We start from the raw sequence: 19,848 nt of genomic DNA on the forward strand, positions 1-19,848 counted from the left end.
ACTGATGTGGTATCTGCTACTTGCTTTCCTCTACCCTTAGGAATACTTGGAACATGTCACGATGTTTGTATCCAAATAATTATAATGAAACTGAACAAATGTTGAAAAATCAAAACATTGTGTTGCAGCATTGGTTAATTCAAAAACTTTTTAAAAAACACCTTCAGTTTTTTTGTAAAATTGGCTGGCAATCTCTGACAGGAATTTTACAGGATGCGCATAAAACAAAAATGTTGAGTCTTTGGCTATGTTTATGGCAGAGCAGTGAAAGACTTGCTTGTTAAATCTAACTCGTGAGACTACAAAAATCTTTCAAGATTCAAGAATGCAAATAGTTCTCGTCTCAGGTATTTACCTTTCTAAGGTGGTGATGGATTTACTGCAATTTTAATACATGATGTATAGATGCTAGCAAGGGAAATTCACAACTGCACACTCAATATAGCTTCTTCTTCCACTCAAGATTAAGACAAGAGAGATATTTGTTCCTTCACAATTTGTTTCTTCATAATTTAAAAGTGGAATTTTAGTAGCAAAATCCAGCAATAATCCAAACTACCACACTATGGCCACATAGGTCAGAAAATCCACTACAGCCAAGTTAATCCAGTTCCTAGAAAGGCTTTCTACCAAGTCATCTTAGCCCAAAAGATGATCCTGAATACCGGGTAACTCCAGAGTGACAATATCAGCCTTTCTTTTTGCTTGGAAGCCACGGTCCTCAAAGCATCTTTGGGCTGTGCTTGTATTCAGTGGACCCCAGATTTGATGATCTGTGCTGAGATTCCTAGCTATATTTATGGAGATTCTCTGATGTATAGCACTTTATGCTTTTTGCATAATATGTTTTGAACGCTTTGCACTTTGTCGCAACTTATTTGTGGGGTTTTTTGCTTTATTAGAACACTTGCATGAGAGTATTGATTTTATTTATATATTGGAAACAGCCAGGGTACAGTGGCTTGTTAGCTGGTTTGCATTTGTACACTGTACACAATTGCTCTTTGTTTTTCTGTGATCACCCTTCAAAATAGACATTTTCTCCAAGTGAACAAATCTCATTTGTCTGGAGTTGTAATTTCAAGAGATCTCCTTCCCTTACCCAGAGATTGGCAACCATCTTCACAGAGAAAGTGATCGGATCCCCAGCGAGAACAGAGGTGATAGCTATGCTTGTTTGGCTGCTTCTTGCCTTCCTTTGAAAAGGAGGAACTCCTCCTTTAAAGCGGCAGCGTGAGCGCCATGGCAGACTCAGGGATGCGGTATGGTCTTGTTTGGCTTATGAAGCTTGGATGACCTTCAGCCGTACAATCTCTTTCAGATTAAGCTATTCAGAGCGGAACCATTTCCTCCCACCAAGGCCACCAGTACACATGGAAGGTATAAACTTGGACACGTCCAGAGGCTATCTGAGTCATTGGGGAACAGTGGGAGGAATATCACTGCTGCCAGCTGCAACTCCTAAACTATGATTTTTCTTCTTTTCCATTCCAGAGGAATAAACTTGAGTTTGTCCAGAGGCACAAGCCAAAGGGGTCTTGGCTTTTACTCTGGGGCTCATCCCATTGAATAAACTTGCCTACTGGATACAAAACCAGCCATAGTTATTGTTAGCTATTTTGTTTTAGGGTTTTTTCTTTCCTATTGTATTTTCATTACTGTTGTGATCCAATTTAGTTCCCTTCAGGGAGAAAAGCAGTGATTGAACACCTTAAAAGCAATGAATAAATGAAAAACCTCACAAGGTTATTATCTGGAGAAAATGGAGGAGGGGGATCGCACAAACTGCTCTGAACTATTTGAAGATTTAAAAAAAAACCCAAACATGGAGGAAAGAGTTCTGGTATGCTCATCTTTATTAAAATAAAAGTTACGAGATGTCAAACTGCATAAACATGGACACGGATCAACAATCTAGCTTTACATACCTTTACGTTCTATAGTGCAGAGTTTATCCAATACAGTGCAAATTTTATTTTTGGCGTGTACAGGAAACTCATGTTCAGTCCAGCCTGTTGCAGAAGTTTTTTGTATTAAATTCCTCAGTACTATAAAACAGGCTAGATCAAGCTACAGTTTGAACGCACTGGCACAAGATGTAGAAGCTTTGCTGAAGCAAGACAAGCTAGTCAGTTCCTGAATGGGAGGCCTCCAGGACGCTACTTTGAATTTCATTACGGAAGAAAATTGGGGCTTACATTTATAGATAACCAAATATCACATAGTTCAGCTTCTTCTGTTGAGAGATACAGAAGTATTTTCAAACAAGCTGAACACTTCCCGATTGTCAAATGTGGAAAGAATCATCATGGTGTACCATTCCAGAGATGCAGGGCCAGAACGAGGGGGAACCACGCCTGAGGCACGTGTGCGCCCCGCGCCCCTGCCATGCCCTGGAATGCCCCCACACCAGAGCACGCCCGGGGCATCATGCACCTTCCTGCACCCTTGTTGCTATGCTACTGCAGAGATGTTTATATAAGGTTTGCCTGATCCCTCTGCCCACTGGTAGGGGATGGGAGAGGCAGGTAGGGTTGCCAGATGGAAGTTGGGAAACTCCTGGAGATTTGGGGATTGCTACAATGGCACAGAGCCCACCCTCCAAAGCATCCATTCTCTGCAGGGGAAGTGATTTCAGTAATCTGGAGATAAGCTGTAATTCCAGGGAACCTGGAGGTGGGTGTCCCTAGTCTATATCACTTTACATGCATTTGTGAGGGATTGGAGGCATTTTTTAAATGAACGAACGAACGAACAAACAAACGAAGTTGTAGGGAAAACATGACAACAGCTGCATCTGCACTGGGGGCCTGCAGCAACAATGGAAGCACAGCAGGAAAGGGCAAGAACAGGGCTCCGCACATGCTCGTTTTCGCTCTGCTTGTTGCTGCCACCACACCCAGTTCCTCCCGTTTCTCTATCACATGTGCGCAAAAGTGCAGCAGGATAGCGGTGGCAGCAGTTTCTCTCCCCCTCTGGGGGCGGAGCCTGGGAAGGGCCATGTTTGGTGAGGGGAGGGGCCTCAGCATGGTACAGTTCCATAGGGTCCACCCTCTACTGTAGCCATTTTCACCTGAGGAAATTATCTCTGCAGCCTTGAAATCAATTGTAATAGCAGGAGATCCCCAGGTGCCATCTGGAGATTGACGACCCTAGAAAGCAGTGATTTATGTATGTACAGCCTGGTAGTTCTTCAGTCAGATAATATATGCACCAATCAGACTTGCTGTCTTGCCCCATCTTACAGAACCACGATACAATCCACTCCTTTGATAGCTTGCTGAAAGAAAATCTTGTGAAGTAGGATAGCGGAATGTTGCTTTGATCTGAAGCTGGATCCATGTCTCTACTAAACGTGCTGCCCTTGGTTCCGGTAGATTTCTACTTTCTCAAAAAGGTTATCTAGTGGTTAACAGTTAAGGATATGTGACAGATTTCACCAAATTTACTTTATGGAGTATATATGTGTGCATTATTACTTTTCTCAAATATAACCCCCTCCCCCAGATTATATTTAAATAAACAAATTCTTTATTGCAGCCAAAGCACAGCATATTATATTTACATGACTTCACATTTGCCTGTCCTTAATATTTAATTTTTTTTCCCCAAGTCCACAAGCCAAAACCATGAGAATCTCACAGTGCAATTCTAAATCGAGTTAACATTCTTTTAAGCCTATTGGCCTCAGCATACTAAAACAGGTGAAACTCTGCTCTGGGATGCACTGGTGGTCTCCTTTTGAACACCCAACTTCTCGACATATCGACTTAAAAACAGACTTAAACCAATGTCAACTGCATTTATTTCAAGTTAAATCTGTTGAAGGTTAGAATGTTAAAATACTGACATTCCAATCCTGCTTTTCATTAAAGATGGATAAATTCCACTAAGAGCCCAATCCAGATGGGGGCGGGGGACAGACTGTGAGACTGGCGGCGGCCCATGCCAGCATGTTTGCTCACTCTGCCAGGATAAGGGGCACCTACACTGACAGAGAGAGAGCTAGCATGCCAGCAGGTGGATGCCACACACCTCCACAGCAACGAAACCTGGAAGGACCCACTACTCTGAAGCTATGCTGGCAGAGGAGAGCATGCTGTTGCAGCAGGGGGCAGGCTGGGGGGGGGGAGGTGTTCCTACAGGTGCAGCCGACTTTAGCCAGCTTCCACTGGAGTTTCAGCTGGGGAAACCCCCCCGCCCTCCCAGGCCGCAGATTTACGCCACCAGGACGTAAGTCCATTTAGCCAATGTTTTTTTTCCCCAGGCTGCGTTTTTTGTTTCGTTGGTTTCAGGACTTCCTGGGCTACCTGAAACTCCTTTGGAGACAGTGCAGAAGCAGTGCCATCCCTGGCTGCCGTTCACTCCGGATTGGGCTTCCCAAGTGTTTGATTTGAATGCAAGTGGTTTGTTCTCCTTTTGACAGACATATTCTACATTCAGAATCTGAAGAGCTTTGAAAAGCAAATAGGAACTCCTATAGGGTACTGATTTTGTAAGTCTGATTTTGTAAGTCAAGTTTAGTTCAGGAAACAACTGAAAAGTGGGGGTGGGGAATCAAAGAAAGGATATATTTTGTTGATATCGTCTCAAAATATGAAGTGGCCAGTGTGTGAAAGTTAATAAAAGCTTCACATTTACAGGCTTCTTCTGTTACTGCGGACGAAATACTATTTCTTGGTATTCCTGTTGGGAAAAAAAATCTATAGTAGTTATACTAGCATTCAAGAATTTCTAACCTGATTTTGATAGTAAACTGAAAACTATTACTAATTAACAAAACTAAGTAGAATCTATATAACATGCTGGTTCTTAATTGGAAACGACATTCAAATCAAACTACATCGTTTTTCTCGTTTTGTGCCATTCAAATTGAATTTTATGTCACTCCAGGACTTTGTTTTGCTAACGGCCACCTTGAGTGTGGAAAAGCAGTGTAAGTGCCATATAAATATTGGATCGTAAATATTGGAAAATATATAACTTAAAGGGGTTTTTTTAAAAAAAAAACTTGTGCATCCAACCATAAATTCAGTCAAGACAATCAGTTATTATCTACTTTGATGGTCACAAAATGACCTTTAAGTTCAGTTCCTTGAACCAAAGTTTCCCAACAACTAGTTGACTTGAGCACTAGAGTTGCCAGTCCCCAGGTGGGGGGCTGAAGATCTCGCTGGATTACAACTGATCTCCAGACTACAGAGGTCCATGCCCCTAGAACAGTGGTGGCGAACCTTTGGCACTCCAGATGTTATGGACTACAATTCCCATCAGCCCCTGCCAGCATGGCCAATTCGGGCTGATGGGAATTGTAGTCCATAACATCTGGGGTGCCAAAGGTTCGCCACCACGGCCCTAGAAGAAGTGGTTTCTTTGAAGGGTTGACTCTGGCATTATATCCTGCTGATACGGTTGTCAACATCCAGGTCGCGGCTGGAGGTCTCCCGCTATTACAACTGATCTCCAGGTGACAGAGATCAGTTCACCTGGAGACAATGGCCACTGTTGAAGGTGGACTCCATAGTATTATACACCATTGAAGTCTCTCTCCACTCCCTCGAACCCACCCTTCTCAAGTTCTTTCCTCAAAATCTTCAGTTAATTCCCAACCTGGAGTGGGCAACCCTACACACTGAGGTCCCCCTTCCCCAAACCCCAGGATTCACCCCCAAATCTTCAGGAATTTTCCAACCCAGGGTTGACAGCCCTACGGTGGCCACTTGAACTTCTGAGAGAAAAAGTAATCAGTGCAACCACAAAATGACTGCACTGCAAAAGATCAATCAAAACTGTTGGGAGGTTCCACAGAGTGAAGGAAAGGTACCAAAACCAGAGATGGATGCTGTCTCTGAATGGATACAAAAATACAGGTACACAAAAAATGTCTCCTGGGCTTTTTCTGAAATTCCTTCTGCGTTGAGGAGGCAGAGGAAAGGTCAGATCCACTTTTTATTTTCAGTTTTCAAGGTTCCCTCTGCTGCCAAAGAAGGACAAACTCAGACACATGAGGAAGTTTGTGCTTACATATATAGCCTTCTCTGGGCTGTAAAAAAATGCACCATCTACCTGTGAGATGGGATAAGGTTATATGTGGAGACATTTCTCCAACAAGCCAAGCCTCAGTGGCCCTATCATCATTTCAGGGATTTGCCTTGGATTCGGCAAATGACTCTGAAAGTTTGGGACGAAATGGAGAACATAAGCCCCAGCTACTGCCTTCTCCCACCCCATTGGTCCTAATGGTGGGGCCGGAGCTATGGCTGATTGAGCAGAGATCTAGGGCTGGTGTGATGCTATTGGCATCACATACCAAACTATTTGGAACTGTGGGGTTGTTTTGACTCTTAGGCTGATTCCACATGGGCCAAAAACAGCAGTGTGAAAACGGTGTGAAAACAGTATAAACCCTTTTACATCATTTTAAACCCTTTTACACCACTTTCACACCATTTTCACACTGCTGTTTTTGGCCCATGCAGAATCAGCCTTACAGTCAATTTATAAAAATTATTAAGTTCCGATTGCTTGCAACCCATCAACTATAAAATGCAAAATTTTGAATCTGTTAATAATCCAGTAGCTTCACGTTTTTTCCATTTATAATAGAGATTGAATTTATTTTATGTTGATGTGGAAACAAATTCTCTTACTGATTTGTTTGGCTACCACCTTTAGAACATTTTTGTTATAGAACTAATACAAAGAGGACTGATATTTAATATTACTAATATTACTAATATTGCTAATATTACTAATAATACTAATATTACTAATATCTCACAAATAGATGGCAATCTGGCTTTGTATTTACACGGAAGTTCTCTGATGCAAATGCTGAATTACCATGGAATGGCAAATGAGCTGGAAACACAGATCTTTTACGGACTTAGAAGATCTTCTCAACGTCATTATTCACGGAACATGAAAGGAACAGTTGACTGGAACAGGTTATATTATCTTCACTTAAAATGTGGTCTATTTTTAAAAGCTTTAACTGGTTTTCAAATAGGGCTTATTTCTGTTGAAGCTACTCAGAAAATAAATTAAACCCAATATGTGTTCTGCTGGAGGGTAGAGCTTGAACACAATAATGGTACACAGTATAAATAATACACTAAATTTATGTCAAGAATCTAGTATACATAGGGTCTTTTTCCTGTACTACAGAATGTTTCTGGAATATGCTGTAGCACATGAAGAATATTTCCATCTCACAGAAAGGGAATTTGCAATTTTCATTCCTCTTCCCTGTTTATTTGCTGATTTTTACCAAGCATAACATACTGTCAAAACTGTAAATTGTTGCCAGTGGCTGGTCTCCAAAATACAGTTTAATGGATTTGAAAACTATTTCATTTTGGATGACACAGGACAGTGTGGTCAACAGTACCTGGTAAACAGAGGACAGAAGCCTCACACAAGGGGTGAAAGGATGCTGTGTAAATCCACAGAAGCATTCCAAATCAATATACCATGGTTTGCCATATGTCTGAACACAGCTGGTGATTCCCATCAATATTGCCCAAACAAGCAGATATGAGGTTTTCAGGCAGCAGGCAAAGTGAAAGGCAGCTATATGAAACCTTAGAAAGCTACTGCCAGCCAGATTAGGCAATATTGATCGTGATAGACCAAGGACCTGATTCAGTAGAAGGCAGTTTCATGTATAGGAAGACAGGTCTACCAATGGCTACGAACCAAGAAATCCATGTCCAGAGGTGGAAAACCTCTGAACACCAATGATCAAGAACAACAGCAGGGGCAGGCGTTGACTTCTGTGGTTGGCTACCATGTTAGACAGGATGCTGGACAAGATGGACCACCAGTCTCATTCAGCAGGACTATTCTTACAATCTTATGCCCCATGTGCCAGCAATTTCCTTCATATTCCTCTTCATGGGACCAAGGATTCAAAGGTAAATTAGCCTTTTTTTAAAAACCCAACCCTTTGGGCCTATGAAATTCCTAAACACTTTTTATTGATAGAGTGACCAGGTTCTTACTTGAGCACGTTTTCTTATCTGCATTCAGGGTGTACCCTTCATAGCAATCACAATAATGAGACCTGCCACTAGGAACACAGATTTGTTGGCATTCATGGGTTCCAGATGCACAGATATCCTCAGTAGAAGTAGAAGACCGGGCTGTAAAAGAGAATCACGTTACACTGAAAACAAGAGGCGTTATGCAAATGTTAATAGGGAAAATAAATCCCATGTGGTCATCCCTTCCCCAATCCTACCCCACCAGATCCATTTTTCCTGTTGTCCATCCATTGATGCTGACTTCATTTATCCCTTCCCTTCACTGGCCACCCAAATCTGCTGGCAGTTGTGGGTTCCAGCAATACAAAGGCCTCTCATTAAGCAAAAATGTGGTTAAAAGAATTTTATCTTGCTGGATACATTTATTGAGGCAATATATGACTTGTCTCCTGTTGAGGAGTTACTTAATGAGAGTCTGTGCAGACAGGGGCATATCTAGAAAAAATGGGGCCCGGGGCAAGCTTTCAAATTGCACCCCATCCCCCAAACAGAAGGTGGAGAGTTGGCAGTGAGCCAGCCCAGGAGCACTGCCTTTTCCTGACTCTTCCCAGGTGAGAGGAGGGAAACTGCCACAAACAAATTGTTGCACAAGTTCTTCTGCCTGGCTACCTACTCTGGGCTGGTCTCCTGCCCACCCCTGCTCGCTGGAGACTGCTGGGGAGCCACTAGGAAAGTGGGTCGGTGCCAGCAATGGAGGAGCATCTCCCACCCAGCCTTGCCCTGTGCAGGCAGCCCCCACTGAGAAGTCCACCTGTCCAGGGGGGGCATGGCTGAGTGGCACCTATCAGAGCCTTGGTGTGTCTGGAAGCTGGTTGACGGGAACGCAAGCCAATGCCTTTGGCTCCATACACCTTCCCGGATGGGAGGTCTAACTCCACGTCAGCCTGCAAGTGGGCAACAAGGCCACCATTGTGCCGCTTGGACCAGCCAAGGCACCAGATCGGGCCATGCGTTTAAGTTTACTGCACTCTGGAGTACTTCCCACAGCCAGATTAGAGGTGTGCCCAGCGTTGCGTGTATGAAGATGCTGACCCCCTTACTGGTGCATGTCTCTGTTGGCCATCAAGCCAGACTAGGGCTTGGGTTTGGACAGTGGGAGGCAGAGACTAGTGGGGTCCCCAAACATAATCTCTGCAGCGGCCGCTTCGCTTCCTGCTGTGCAGACAATGGCACCATCCTGTAGGTTGAGGGGGAAGGCATGGACGCAGTGCAAAGAGTGGGAAGGGTGGAGCTAGGAGGTTGGCCATGGGCAGACAGATGAGGTGCAGGGCAGAGTTGTGTTCGCTGGCAAATCTCATTGCTCTGGCAGCAAAGCAAAATTAAATTGGTGCTACAAGTGGTCTCACTTGCCTCGGGGAGACTAAAAAGTGACTTGGGACTGGAGAAAAAGCATCAGTACAAGAAATCTTGCTGCAACAGGCATTTGCTCCCTTTATGTGTAATTGGCCCTTAGAGAAGTAAATACCTCAGCCCTTATCTTCTGCATGTGGAAAATGATACCAGGATTACACACACACACACATCGAAATCCTCTGTGTAAATACCATAGTATTGTTGATTATTCAGTAGTAGCTACCAGTTTCTTACTTGAACAGGTTCTCCTATCTGGATTCAGGGTATACCCTTCATAGCAGTCACAGCGCCAGGAGTTGTCGGTACTCACACAAAGTTGTTCACAATTATGAGTTCCAGAGGCACAGGTCTCCCTAGCTAGGAGAGAGGCTGATGAAATTATTTTGACACATGTATTTTTCTAAAAACATTCTCATCACAAAATGTGTAGGACTGACTACATTCTTACTTGAGCATGTCCTCTTATCTGGATTCAAAGTGTACCCTTCATAGCAGTCACAGAGCCAGGAGTTGTCGGTACTCACACAAAGTTGTTCACAATTATGAGTTCCAGAGGCACAGGTCTCCCTAGCTAGGAGAGACATTGAGGAATGATTTTAACACCATGTGTTTTTCTAAAAAATTCTCATCACAAAATGTATATGACTGACTACGTTCTTACTTGAGCATGTCCTCTTATCTGGATTCAGAGTGTACCCTTCATAGCAGTCACAGAGCCAGGAGTTGTCGGTACTCACACAAAGTTGTTCACAATTATGAGTTCCAGAGGCACAGGTTTCCCTAGCTAGGAGAGACGTTGAGGAATTATTTTGACACCATGTGTTTTTCTAAAAAATTCTCATCACAAAATGTATATGACTGACTACGTTCTTACTTGAGCATGTCCTCTTATCTGGATTCAGAGTGTACCCCTCATAGCAGTCACAGAGCCAGGAGTTGTCGGTACTCACACAAAGTTGTTCACAATCATGAGTTCCAGAGGCACAGGTCTCCCTAGCTAGGAGAGACATTGAGGAATGATTTTAACACCATGTGTTTTTCTAAAAACATTCTCATCACAAAATGTGTAGGACTGACAACGTTCTTACTTGAACAGGTTCTCCTATCTGGATTCAGGGTATACCCTTCATAGCAGTCACAGTGCCAGGAGTTGTCGGTACTCACGCAAAGTTGTTCACAATTATGAGTTCCAGAGGCACAGGTTTCTCCAGCTAGCAGAAAAGTTGAGGAATTATGTTAATTTGACAGACCCCCCCCCCCCCCCCCAAATCTCATCACAAAATGGCCACATTCTTACTTGAGCAAGTCCTCTTATCTGGATTCAGGGTGTACCCTTCATAGCAGTCACAGCGCCAGGACCCATCACTGTTCACACAGATTTGCTCACAGTTGTGTGCACCAAGTGCACAGGCATCCACAGCTAGGGGAGAAGATTACATGAATCCTGTTTAATGATTTTTGAATTATTCCTTGTTCTTAAGATGGAGCACTTTATTTACACGATTGATTGGCTGAGTTACTACATGCTTGTTATAGCATTATGACATTTAGTTTTTGTCATGATATATTAAAAAGAGAGAAAGGTTCACTAAAGGGTCATTTCAAGTTAGCAGAAGTTTGCAAACCCAAAGGCGGGAGACAGTCAGTCTAGGGGTGAAGGAGCAGTTAACCTTTAGCATGATTGGTGGGTTCAACTGAGACTCTAGACCAATGAGAGGCTGTGGCCTGGGCGGGGAAAAGTATCCTGTTGGATGTATGCATTGTATATGCTATGCTAAGTTGAGATAGAGACTGAGTTGAGTTCTGCGTGTGTTCAACTTTGTTCTAGCTGAAGAATTCTGTATAGCTTTATAGTCTTGTATAGAATAGACTTGTGTAATCTTGCAACTGCTAAAGAAAAACTTTCCCATGGAAAGAACATCTTGTGTGGAGAGTATTCTTTTCCAAGAGTAGTAGGAGGTTGCAGTGAGTGCAAAAAAACTATGGACCTTCTCATCTTACCAGAGTAGCTCCGCTTTAAACTCTGCTGATAGTTTTCATGTAGTTAACTACTTGTTTGAAAGTCCATCCATATGAAAATCATGCCCCACACCAAGATTTGCCAGCTAAGATAGGAGATTAGTTTTCTGGATTTTTACCTCAGCTGGTAAGTTTTTACCTCAGCTGGTAAGTTTTGATGCAAGGCATTATTTTAACACAAGGCCTTTCGGGGGGAAATGGTGCCACATGTGAATTTACATAGTACAGCGATATGAAAAAATGCACTTCAGCCACTGAATATCTGAATAGCCTTCACATTTAGCAGAACATATGTTGCATGGATTATGCTGTGAATAACAATGAAAGCGACTCTTTTGGCTGCAATGTTTTTTTAAAAGGCTTCATTTGTGTGCTGTCCTTTTCAGACCCCATTTTGTGAGTTCTTGCCTGCAGAAGCCTCTTGCCCTGTTTTTTGGAGCATTTCAGAGCATTTTTTAGATTTGTGGGGGGCTTAATCTTCACAGGATTTGCTACAGGAGACTCTGGGAACTGCAGAATGAGGCTATGAAGCATGAAGCACTGATGTGTGCACACACTGAGAAAAAAACAGGGAAAAACAGAAAATTGTGTCCAGAATCATTACAAGGGGGTGAATGTGAACAAAAAAAATGTTTTTCTTGGGTAAAGGAGGATCTAAAATGTTTTAAAAACATTTTAGGTGTGCAGAAACAACCCCTAAGTAAGCTTACAACTGACTGACATATAATTACTGCGTAGTACTACGCATATTTCAGTGGGCTTAAAAAGGTGTAACTCTGCTTTGAATGACACATTTAATGAACGGGACATTGCCTCTTACAGCAGCAGAGAGAAAGATGAATGATGATCTTACCACAGAAAGTGTCTCTAAATTTCGAAGCCAGCTTTTCAATCACGCTGTAAGTTTCCACGTAAGAAACATGATCGTCCACTGGCTCACTAGCCATCAACCGCAGAGACTGCATGTCTGCTCGGGCAACCCCGACTGCATAGATCTCAATTCCAGAAGCTCGAGCCCTGGATGCCACATCTTGGACGTGATCCTGAGGCCGACCATCTGTCACAATGATTGCCACCTTAGGAATATTGAGGGAAGAAGGTCTAGCACCGGATTCTTCTGAGAAAGCTTCATCCATGGCTGTCTGAATAGCCAGACCAGTCATGGTGCCTGCAGCTAAGGGGCTGATACGAGATACTGCTTGCTTCATGGAACCTTTGTCGAAATGTGTCTGAAGATTATATTCAACCTTTACTGTGCTGGCATAGTTTACTACCGCCACGTGAGTGGCTCCCTCTCCGACATCCAAGGTGTCAATCATTTTGGCCAAGAAGATTTTCACTTTTTCAAATTCCTCAGGTCGGACACTGCGGGAGCTGTCTATAATAAACACAAGATCCAAGGGCCTGTTCCTGCAAACGTCATCTGCAAGAAAAACCAAGAACCGACATTCATAATTATTGAAGTCAGGTTTGGAAAAACTGCTCCTGAAAATTAAAATTACTGGTATTTCCTGAAAGACATATGCAATGAGATCTGGGAACTTGCCTTGCTGAAGGAATAAAGTACAGGTTAGCTTTCTGGAAGAGAACCTGATGAATGCTAAGACCTTCAGAGAGCGCAGAAACAATTATAGCAGTTTTTAGTTAAAGGCTCCAAAATATCAAACCAGGTATATGTGTGTGTGGGGGGGGGGGGGGGGGTCAAAATAATAAAGCTTTATTAGGCAGCAGGAGAATATATATATATTACATTTGCAGTGAGCAATTGTTTTTAATTAAAGGGTCAAACTATGTCAAAATTCAGAGCAACAAAGAGTCAGTATAAGAAAGCCCGTTTGCATAACTGAAACTATACAACTGAACATTACTGATAGCTGGTATGTTGATCTGCAACATTTCTGCAGCCCAAACACTGGTTCTTGTGAATCCTTTATTAGAAGGTAACATACACGAGTTCCCACAATAAGTGATAAATGTACCCAGGAGTACCTTGTGTGATTGCTTAGGGCACTGGCATAAATCTGTGCATGGTTAGCATTTGGATGATTGCCAACTGTTTGCCTCTCTCATTTCCTTTACTTTAAAATATCTCTAAGATGCGTTTTTCATTGTGTAAGCATTTTTACTTGCCATTCCTTTGACACACTAACAGGGCCGGAGCGAGGGGGAACTGTGCCTGGGGCACGCGTGCACCCTCCCCCCCGCCCGCCATGCCATGCCCCCTGTTCACCCTGGCGTGCAGCTTGGTGCTGTCACGCCTAGCCCCTGCCCCCTTGGCAATCTACATATGACATCAGTAATACTCAATGATTCTAGCCATTCAAGATACCTCACATTAAAGATTTCATGTTCTGAAGAAACATATTTAGTTCACTACTGAGCCACATTTGCTTCTGTAGCCTCAGGTTGCTGTTCCTTGCTCTACCTATAATCTGTAATCCAAAATACACCTTGGATTGGCAGTGGTGGCGAACCTATGGCACGGGTGCCAGAGGTGGCACTCAGAGCCCTCTCTGTGGGCACGCGCAAACAGAGCCCCCCCCCCCCTTCCACATATCTAGGCTGGCCTGGCCGCTGGGCTCAATTATTAGCATTAAACTTAAGACCTAGTTTTGGGGAAGCAGTGTAGGAAACCCTGTTAAGTGCTGTTAAACCCCACTGATTTTCATTCGAAGAACTAAAGCGCGATCCTTTACCTGGGAGTAAGCTCGGTTGCTGGCAATGGGGCTTGCTTCTGAGTAAATCCTCCTAGGGTTGTGATTCACCCATTGGAAGAGTTATACTTCAAAGCAAAGCCACCGACTACCACCAAGCTTACTCCCAAGTAACACATGCCTTGGAGCCAACTGTTATTTCTAAACTAAAACCTCAGTATTCTGGTTAAATTGCCGTGTTGGCACTTTGTGACAAATAAGTGGGTTTTGGGTTGCAACTTGGGCACTCGGGCGCAAAAAGGTTCGCCATCACTGTCATAGGGCATGGACCTTTTAACCATTTTGGTCACCCTCCTCCAGACCTATTCCAGCATGTCAATATGCTTTTTGAATTGTGGTGCCCAGAACTGGACACAATATTCCAGGTGAAATCTGACCAATGTAAGACAGAGATCTTCCACCAAGGCTTTTGGCGGATGCCAGCTTCACGTCCCCATTTTATGCTATCTGATTTATTTATTGACCTCTCTAAACTAAATTAAATTAACATCACCATGTATGTATTGATGCTTTGTGTGACCCCCCCCCCCCCCCTTTCAAACTTTGCCTATGCGCAGACAGGATTTTAATAGGGCTATATCAGTCCTGGGCTGGGGTTGGTTTTGTAGGGGTTAAGCTAGTCTGCCATCTTGGGGTTCTAAATGTAATAGTCTTGGGGTTGTATTTTACCTATACGTTATGAATGTGTTTGTATGCTGCCCTAAGTCTGGCTCCAGCCAGGGAGGGTGGGATATAAATATTATAAAATAAAAGTAAATACATAAAATAACACTATTATGTCCTTTGATCTAGACACTATACTCCTGTTGATGCAGTGTAGAATTTCATTGGCTTTCTTAGCTGCTGCATCACACTGCTGACTCATGTTCAGTTTGTGTCTACTAAGATTCCTAGACCCCTTTCACATGTACTGTTGTCAAGCCAAGTGTGACCCATCTTATATCTGTACATTTCATTTTTTTTCTAAGTGAAGCATCTTACATTTTGATCTGCATAAATTCATTTTGTTAGCTTGGCCCCAGCTCTCTAATATATCCAGGCCATTTTGAATTCTGACCCTGTCCTCTGGAGTATTAGCTATCCCTAATAATTTGGTGTTATCTGCAGATTTGATTAGCATGCTCTCTATTTCATCGTCCAAGTCACTGATAAACATATTGAATAGCACCGGGCCCAGGACAGAACCCTGTGGCAGCCCTCTAGTCACTTCTCTGCAGGATTTAACCTTAGGTGTCCAAGGGATATTGTGGCAGTGGACATGTTGCTCAGGTGTTTATAAAAACAGGGCTATAGTACAACAGAATGGTTCAGAAAGTTGCTTTAATAAAAAATATGAGGACCATAGTCTATGCCATTGTGTATGGTGTGCATTATCTGCTTATTGTTTGTATTATCCTTCTCTTACCATACTGTTTTCTAAGGTTATAATTCCATTTTCTTTGGTAGATGATGCTTGACTTTTTTTCTGCACTGTTTTTGTAACCCTGGTCTTATCACATTGCTAATTAAATGCCTCTGCCAATTGTTTGAATTGTTTTATGCTACGTGATCTGCCTTGCTCAGGGAGAAAGATGGGATATGATAAATACATCCTCCATAATGTGTTATTTGATGCGCCCCGCCTCCCATCAATGGTTCTTGAGCTTTAATTCACTACAGCTGATCAAGGCTGAAATATTATCACCAAATCCCACCCCAAAAAGTTAAAGTGTGTTTGGTAGCAGCAGCTCTCATAGTTTCTATGAGATGGGTGTTCAGATGGAGCATGTTGACTGGGATGTATATTTGGGGCATACCTCAGTCTTTTTTGTGAAATAATCCAGTTTAGGCATTTTAACTAATCTAATAGTACAGTACAGTACAGTAAACCTTTATTAGGCATAAAATAGTACAGGTTATTTAAACATTTTCATAACTTTTCCTGCTGAAAAACATAAAAAGAATAACAACAGGTGGCCTAGGGACCTTGCAGACCTTTTTTTGACACATTGCAGCCCCCAGTGATCTCTTTGATGGGATCTTCAGTTGCCTCTGGTTTAAGGACAGAGGCTATTTAACGTGGAAACACGCTAATCTCAAACTGGGTTATTCAGCAAACAGTTTGCAAGAGCGGTATCTCCTAAAACACTTCCAATTGATTTTTTGAGCTGAGCGTATAAATATTGTTTTAAGGAAAAAACTCATTTGAAACCCATCTTCTCAGTAATTCTCACAGCAACCCTGTTAGGTCAACCACATGGTGGCAGAATACCTGCCATCTCCTCTGCAGAAAGGAAAAAAAATGGCACTCGCTGAAATGTTACATCTTTCAGAATAGAAACTTGCTCTGCCTCCCTCCCTCCCCTTCCCATCCATGCTACCCCTTGTTACGGCCTTAACAGGGGAAAGGGATTTTGGGATAGGATTCTCCACCAGCTGCTAAAAAGTATAACAGGTCACATAAAAGTAGCAAAGGGGAATGAACACTCACATTGGCAGATCAGGAGAGGGGCCGAGAGGAGATCTTTTAGACTGTATAATACGGGGAATGAATTCTGGCAATGAATATTCCACAGAGAAGCAAGAGTCCAAATTGAATTTAAATGTTTATATAAATTTGTTTAAAAATACACACACACAGTAAGACACAAGGGCACATACATTCAAGTTTCTGAGATATAGAAAGGTGTTAAAAATATAGATTGGAGATAGAAAGGGAGGGGTTTTTTTGTGGGGTAATACATTACCTAACGATTCTTAGAAGAGTAGAAGTAGAAGGCAGGGAATCCACGCCAGCACAGAGACCCAGTGAAGACGATATTGTGTCTCAAGACCAACATGACCAAGAGAGGAACATGTGGCCAAGAGCCATATGTTGCAGGTAAACTGAACTTTTATAAGGTGGGTCGTTCCTTGATGGGAAAGGAACCAATCACACTACGTTTCACATCTGTGCTGGGTCTGGGGGTGCTGAGGTAATTAGTCAGCTCATCTACTGCTAAACCCGGGACAATGGGGCCAAAATTGCTTTGTTAATCTAAACGAGGAAATGCTGAAAGACTTCCATGCAGATTAACTCTTGAAAGTCACTGCCCAGGATATTCAGATTTAGCTGAGACATTTAGATCAGGATAAGGTGAGTGGTTTTTAGGAGAGTCATGACAAAGGGAAGGAAATGCAGAGAAGCAACCCTTTGTTGCTAACTTGGTTTCCAGAAGAGATAGGGAAATGCAGAATCTGATAGCAAGTTGGGTTTCCATATTCTTTGTCTTTAACAGTTTCTATAGCAAGGTGAGGTAATCAAGATCATGCCCACAAGCAAAATGAGACCTCCAGGTTATGCTAGAGTAACGCATCCTATTGATTTAATCTTGCAAACAGACCTGTGACCTTTGGACATGCTGCTACCTACACCCATAGGAGTGCTTTTGGCAACTGGCTTTTGCCAATATGATTTTAAAGCAGAAATATATATAAATAATATTCTGGGGGTCCTTTGGGTCGTTACACCCTCTCTCCCCTCCCTCCACTAAGGTGGTTGGGCCATGTCCAGATGCTACCCCTCCCTCGCATGCCACCCCTCACTCATTTCCCTCCTTCCCTCCCTCTCCTTCCCTTGCATGCTACCCCTCCCCTCCCACTCCCTCCATTAGGGTGGGTAGGCCATGTCCAGATGCTGGGCCCCTCCCTCCCCTCTCTTGCATGCCACCCCTCCCTCCCCTCCTTCACTCCCCTTCCCTTGCATGCCACCCCTGTAATGATTGATCTGTCATGCTCAAATAGGGAAGACGTTGGCTGAAATCCCCATTCAGCTGCAAATCTCACTGGGCTATCTTTGGGCTTGGCAAGCGCGCGCTCTCGCTCCCTCAGCATAGCCTACCTCACAGGGGTGTTGTGAGAAGAAAATGGAGGAGAGGAAAACCATGTAAGCCACTTTGAATCCCACTGGACAGAAAGACAGGGTATAAATGAAGTAAATAAAGAAACTGGGAGAACATAATGAAACAGAGCTCTTTGGAGAAGGCAGTTAGATATATAATATCTTGGAGAAAGCAGATAGATATATAATATACAGAAATTGAAGAAGCAAGTCAGAAATGTGGAGCATAAAATGAAACACTGCAGGGGGGGCAGGGGAGATGAAAAGCAGGCTCAAGCTACCATAGACCTTTCCTAAACAAATGAGTACACTTTCCCATCTCTTCCATAAGGGTTAGCCTTCCTTCAGACCCTTTGCTATAGGGGCTGAAGTATTTACCTGTAGGGGAGACGGCTGAAGAATAGCTGCCCGTTCCTCGGGAGTAGGGCTGATCCGCCGGAGATGCAGCAGTTCTACCCAATGTTTTGAACTTCTGTGGAACAGAGGCCACCCTTCTTGAAGTTGGGAAGTTAGCAAAAGTGTACCGAGATCCATAGGCAACAGGTAGCAGGATGCAAAGGCAGCAGCCGAGGGTCCTGACCAGCCAGAGCATTGTAGCTGCCTTGGTTTGAGCACCAGATGATCCACCTCACTCAGTCCTCTCTGGTTTTTTCCCTCCTTTTCCCTTGAAACAGCAGCTTTTAAGTTCCTGGCCAGGAGCTAGTGTGGGAGGGGTAGGGAAAAAACCATTCACCAACTTCCCCAGACAGCAAACACTCCTCTGAACACACTCTTTGAGAGACCTTCTCAGTAGGCATAAGCTTAAAAAGATAGGCTCGTTCCTAAAGAGAATACCAAATTAGTGCATGGGTCAAATACACTTCCACCAATAATAAAGTTAATTGGGTTTTAATTATCAACAGTGCCGTGAGCCCATCAGGCCAGAAAACAGTGTGTATCACACCATACATCAGTGTCCCAAATGGTTGAGGTCTCAGTTACCCAACTCCAAGTCAGAAGAAGAATGAATGAATTGTTTTTCATGTCTCGCTTTTCTCTCCTGTTAAGGAGTCTCATGGCAACTTACGATTGCCTTCTCTTCACCTCCCCAGAACAGACACCTTGTGAGGTAGGTGGGGCTGAGAGTTCTGAGAGGATGGTGACTGGCATAAAGTCACCCAACAGGCTTCATGTGGAGAAGCGGGGAATCAAACCCAGTTCTCCACGTTAGAGTCTACTGCTCTTAATCACATCATACTGGCTCTACGTTACCCTATATACGGCTACACCATGCTTTGCTTGCTGTAGTGAAAATAGCTATATCCAAGATAAACAGAGCGAGAAAAATTTTTGAACACTTAGGAAGCTGTTTTACACTGAAACAGACAATTGCTCAAGGTTGCCAACTCAATGTTGGGAAATTCCTGGCGATTTTGGGGATGCAGCTTGGGGAAGGTAGGGGTTGGGGAAGGAAGGGGTTAAAATCAGTGGTCAGATTCAAACAATTTAACAACTGGTTGTTTACAAGCACCATTTTAACCACCGGTTCTGCCGAAGTGGTGCGAACCGGCTGAATCCCTCCACTGGTTAAAATGAGGGTTAAAATGCCATAGAGTTAGGCTGACCAGATGTCCCGCTTTTGGCGGGACAGTCCCGCCTTAAAACAATTTGTCCTGCGTCCCGCGGGTTGTTTCAAGTGTCCCGATTTGTGGAAGGCTGCCGCACTGCCTTCTGGGGCGCAAGGCAGTGCGGCAACCTCCCGCGCGCACGGCCTTGTGGGGCGCTCCCGTTTCCTGCCCTGTCACAGTCACAGGACGGGAAACAGGAGTGCCCCATAAGGCCATGCGCTCCTGCGGCTGCGTGTGTATGTGCACATGTG

At 43.5% G+C, this 19,848-nt stretch overlaps 1 protein-coding gene across 1 annotated transcript; it reads right to left on the minus strand.

Annotated features, from left to right (window-relative positions):
* Positions 1–1,838: 1,838 nt before the first annotated feature.
* MATN3 (matrilin 3) lies at positions 1,839–18,582 on the minus strand. The gene is made up of 10 exons (XM_048506016.1): positions 18,369–18,582; positions 12,271–12,840; positions 10,696–10,818; positions 10,487–10,609; positions 10,060–10,182; positions 9,847–9,969; positions 9,633–9,767; positions 8,004–8,144; positions 4,573–4,686; positions 1,839–3,405 (listed from the first exon to the last, which is right to left on the minus strand). The coding sequence occupies exons 1-10, from the start codon at positions 18,580–18,582 to the stop codon at positions 3,350–3,352; spliced, it is 1,722 nt and encodes a 573-aa protein (XP_048361973.1). The 3' UTR covers positions 1,839–3,349.
* Positions 18,583–19,848: the final 1,266 nt, after the last annotated feature.

Source organism: Sphaerodactylus townsendi, linkage group LG01 (genome assembly GCF_021028975.2).
Source record: "Sphaerodactylus townsendi isolate TG3544 linkage group LG01, MPM_Stown_v2.3, whole genome shotgun sequence".
NCBI classification, from domain to species: Eukaryota; Metazoa; Chordata; class Lepidosauria; order Squamata; family Sphaerodactylidae; genus Sphaerodactylus; species Sphaerodactylus townsendi.